The following is a 4268-nucleotide window of genomic DNA, read 5'->3' as shown; positions in this document are numbered from 1 at the left end:
TGTTTAACTTTAACAAGGCTAGCTTTATAATAGGCTAGATATCTACTAGTTTAGTTGTTACAGCTTTAGAGAGACAAGGACAGCTAAAGGCAGTGCAGCAAGGCAACAGAGAGTGGACAACAGTCATCTAGGGCATCAACGCGACAGGGTGGGCTATTCTACCCTTCATTATCTTCAAGGGCCGCCATCACCTCTCTGCCTAGTATAAGGAGGGGGATCTACCTCACAATTAGGTTATTACAGTATCTGAGAACAGCTAGACAACAAATAAGCTTGGCCTGCAGTGGTTAAAGCACTTTAATAAGTATACAAAGAAGAGAGTAGTTAGCAGCCACCAACTGCTCGCAATTAACAGCTATAAGAGCCATGACTCGCTCGCTTTCTAGGAATACTGCAAGGAGAACAAGATTATCACTATCTGCATGCCTCCACACTCATCACACCTCCTGCAGCCTCTTGATGTGGGGTGTTTCTCGCCTTTGAAGACAGCGTATGGCCGCCAAGCTAAGAATCTCATGTGCAACTAGATTACCCACATTACAAAGCTTAAGTTCTTACCATGCTTTATACGCGCCTATAATGCGGCAATTACTCCTAGTAATATCTAAGGAGGGTTTTAAGGCGCTGGATTGGTCCTATTTAACCCAGAACAGGTTATAATGGCGCTTAATGTCTAGCTACGTACTCCATCACCACTACTCCCCAGCAATAAGCCCTAGCAGTTGCAAACCCTAAGCAATACCCTTAAATTAGGATTGCAATTAACACTTGTAAAGGCAAGGATTCAGAGGCATGTAGATAGCTTACTAACGTCTATAGTAGAGGCTTTTAAGAAGGTCTTAAAGGGAGCAGTAATTATCGCGCATAAGCTAGTGTTGGCGCAAAAGGAGATTGCAGAGCTTCAAGCGGCAAATAAGGCTGCTACGCGACGTAAATCGCACAAAAGAAAGTAGGTTTAAGCAGAGGGGACCTTAACAGTTAAGGATAGGGCTTGTTTAGCTGCTCTTAAGGACTTTGGGGCGCGTAGTGATGGGAAGAAGCCAAAGAGGCGGGTGCGCGCTGAAGTAGGTAAACTATCTCAACAATGGTGTACACAGTGCAAAGAGACTGGGCATAATGCGCGTACCTGCCAGAAGGTAGTAGAAGTAGACTCTGAATGATATCGCATCTTGCCTTGTACTATACAGGGCCAAAGTGGGCTATTTTGCGCCAGAATGGGGTGGTTTTGGTGGGGGCTTGGCAAGAGTGATCCACGAGCCCGGGTGATCCACGAGCCCGTGAGGTACGTTAGAGCAGAACTGTTAAAAGGCTTTTAAGGCAGCAGGGCTAGTCCTAATTAACGCGCAGGTTGTATTAGATTGCCTTAAAGTGCGGCTGCGTACCCTGCTAGAACCCCATCCTCCTAGAGACGCCATAGCAGTTAAAGACTCTAAGCAATACCTATAAGTTTAGATCTTAATTAAAGCTTGTACGCAATTCCTTTACTCGCTTGCCTGTTACAGCTTAGGCTAGTTTCTCCTAGCTTATAAAAGGTGGTAAGCTAATGCTGCATAAAAATGTGCTTTAACGTGCTCAGATCTATAAGCTTAAAGAGCAATTAGCAGAGATGACCAAGCGAAAATCGCGTAAGCGCAAGCGGATTCAGCAGGGTGGTACTATGGAGTATGGGACTGCTGCAGCGCAGGTAGCTGCTAAGGCATCTATAGCGCCTCAGCGATCTAAGAAGGCTTATGGTAGTAGTGGTCAAGAACTAGCCTAACCAGCTCTTTAGCGCTGTAGGAACTGCAGTAGGACTAGGCACAATGCGCGAACGTGTAAAAAGGATATAGAGGTGTCCTTAGAATTAGATGATAGTACAACGTACACAGGCTCCCTGTTTAATAGCGATGAAATTAAGGAGTTGTAGCATAGGTTGAGGCTGCCAAGAGATTTTGGGACACTTGGTGATGTGGGACACTCAGTGATAGTTTAGGTTAAGACTAAATACTTCTCTAAGAAAGTATGCCTTTAGAGCTAGGAAGCTACCTAAAGACTACCCTATTTATATTATAATTAAGACTCTAAAAGCTACTCTAATATTATAAAGAGATAACTTAGAGTCTAGCATAGAACAAGAGGAAGAAGCTGCTCTCCTAAGGCTAAGAATAGGCCTACCTACTAAGCTTATGCAAATTATATAATTAATATAAAACGCTACTCGTAGCATAGAAGAAGAAAAACTGTAGGACAACTATTTCTGCCCCTAAAACAAGACTATATTATACACAGCAGAGATCTCTAAACTCTGTAAAGAAGAAGAAGTAAAGTAATATAAAATGTAAATGCTACAGAGACTAGGGGACAACCTACTTGCTATCTGCACAGACGCCTCTTCTATTAAGAAAGGCACAGGAATAGGAATAGGAGTTACTACTCTAGACTATAAACAGCAGGCTAAGGAGATCTACTCTACTAAATATAATATTAGCAAAGGCTAGATTGTATGCAATAGAGACCTAGAAGGTATAACAAGAGCCTTTAAGTTTAGAGCTCCTATAGCTACAGCAGGACAAGAGATCTAAGTCTTTGCAGATAACTAGGCAGCTATTCTAAGGCTAAAGACTCCTTCTAATAACCCTAGACAAGCTTAGTAAATCTACTACACAAAGGCAGCAAAGGCAATTTACAGCAAAGGCGCAATAATTAGCCTACACTAGACCCTAGGACACCTAGATATTACAGGAAATAAAAAAGCAGAATCCTTAGCAAAACAAGTTACAAAATAGCAACTTGTATCTAATACTATAAGCCTTATAATATTAGGTATTAGGATTAAAGCTATTGCAAGATAAGAGTAGTAATAGAAACTCTAAGCCTACTCTACAAAAGCAAAGCTTAGAAATCCTAGCACCTATGCAGCAAGATTCTTGCTAAAACTAACAAGCAAGATAACACTACTAAAAAACACTAGAAGAGAAATTGCAAGCGCATAATACTAGCTAAAGCTTAGACATAGATATAATAAAGCATATCTATACAATATATAAATAACAGAAAGCTGTAAATACAGCTATAGATATACACAAACACCTTAACACCTACTACTTAGCTGTAGAAACTACAGAGAAGTAAGAAAGAAAATAAAGAGCAGCCTACAGGAGACAAGACTTATAATATCTATTCTCTTAGACACAAACAGGGGAATCTAAGCTACACTAGCTTTTATACAAGCTCTTAACACAACTGCGAGCTAAATGCAAAAGCGCCTTACAAAGCTAGAAGAGGAGGCAGTTATACTACGTATACTTGAGGAGTCTGCGTGTGGCCTACCCTCCTTAAAGGCAGACATACAAGATATGGCAGATAAATTGCTAAGAGAGCGCGGCGCAAAGCCTGTTGGCAAGAACTGGGTTAACAACTTAGTAAAGCGTACACTAGAGCTCCAGAAGCGGTGGACCCGCCCAGACAATCGCCAGCAGGCTGCCTGCGAGGACCTAGCAGTTATCTAGCCCTAGTTCACGCTTGTTCAGTCTATAAAGGCGAAGTATAGTATTATAGACAAGGATATATATAACTTTAATAAGTCTAGCTTCCTAATAGGCAAGATCTTGTTAAAGCTAGTAGTAACAGGCTTAGAGAAGCCTAGGAAGCAGAAGAAGATCTAACCTAGCAATTGTAAGTAGGTTACCCTAGTACAAGGCGTTAGGTTAATAGGGAAGGTTATCCTACTATTCCTTATCCTTATAGGCAAGGTTCTTATCTCTAAATAGTTTACTAAGGACCTCCTACAGGACTAGGTTATTAATATTAGTCCTACTAGCTAGACTAACAATAATCTAGTGCTTGCCTAGCTCTACTACTTTAATACGCATGCAAAGCTAGTTAGGGTCTACTAGCTACTTATTATTAATAGCTATAAGAGCCACTGCTTAGTGGCTTTCCAAGATCTCTGCAGAGAGAAGAAGATAATCACTCTCTGTATGCCCCCGCACTTGTCGCACCTGTTGCAGCCACTTGACGTCGCCTGCTTCTCGCCACTAAAGCGCCTGTATATTAACAAGGTTTTAGCCTTAGCACGCAGTTATATCTACTATATTAACACAGAAACCTTCCTGCTAGCCTTTAAATTAGTGTTTAGTAAGGCGTTTATTAGAGAGAACGTTCACGCAGGCTTTAGAGGTGCTAGGCTAGTCCTACACAACCTAGAGGTTAGGCTGGCGGAATGGGTATACTCCAACGTCCTTCGTGGGTACCCCCCAAAACCTTATCAATAATACATGGATTCTAGC

The 4268-nt window shown here is 41.7% G+C and overlaps 2 protein-coding genes across 2 annotated transcripts in view; both read left to right on the top strand.

Moving 5' to 3' along the window:
• Positions 1 to 2321: 2321 nt before the first annotated feature.
• On the top strand, positions 2322 to 2477 carry M421DRAFT_56340 (uncharacterized protein; the record flags this gene model as incomplete). The annotated part of the gene is made up of 1 exon (XM_033595392.1): positions 2322 to 2477. The coding sequence occupies one exon, from the start codon at positions 2322 to 2324 to the stop codon at positions 2475 to 2477; it is 156 nt and encodes a 51-aa protein (XP_033451719.1).
• A 1379-nt stretch (positions 2478 to 3856) lies between these two features.
• Positions 3857 to 4268, top strand: part of M421DRAFT_418112 (uncharacterized protein) — a gene marked incomplete at its 3' end in the record, with an annotated part of 907 nt that continues 495 nt past the window's right edge. The window contains exon 1 of the mRNA XM_033591677.1: positions 3857 to 4187. Coding sequence (XP_033451718.1) covers positions 3960 to 4187 — 228 coding nt within the window. The remainder of the gene's footprint in view (positions 4188 to 4268) is intronic.

Source organism: Didymella exigua, assembly GCF_010094145.1.
Source record: "Didymella exigua CBS 183.55 unplaced genomic scaffold M421scaffold_6, whole genome shotgun sequence".
In the NCBI taxonomy this organism is placed as follows: domain Eukaryota; kingdom Fungi; phylum Ascomycota; class Dothideomycetes; order Pleosporales; family Didymellaceae; genus Didymella; species Didymella exigua.
This window is presented reverse-complemented; position numbering and strand designations above follow the sequence as displayed.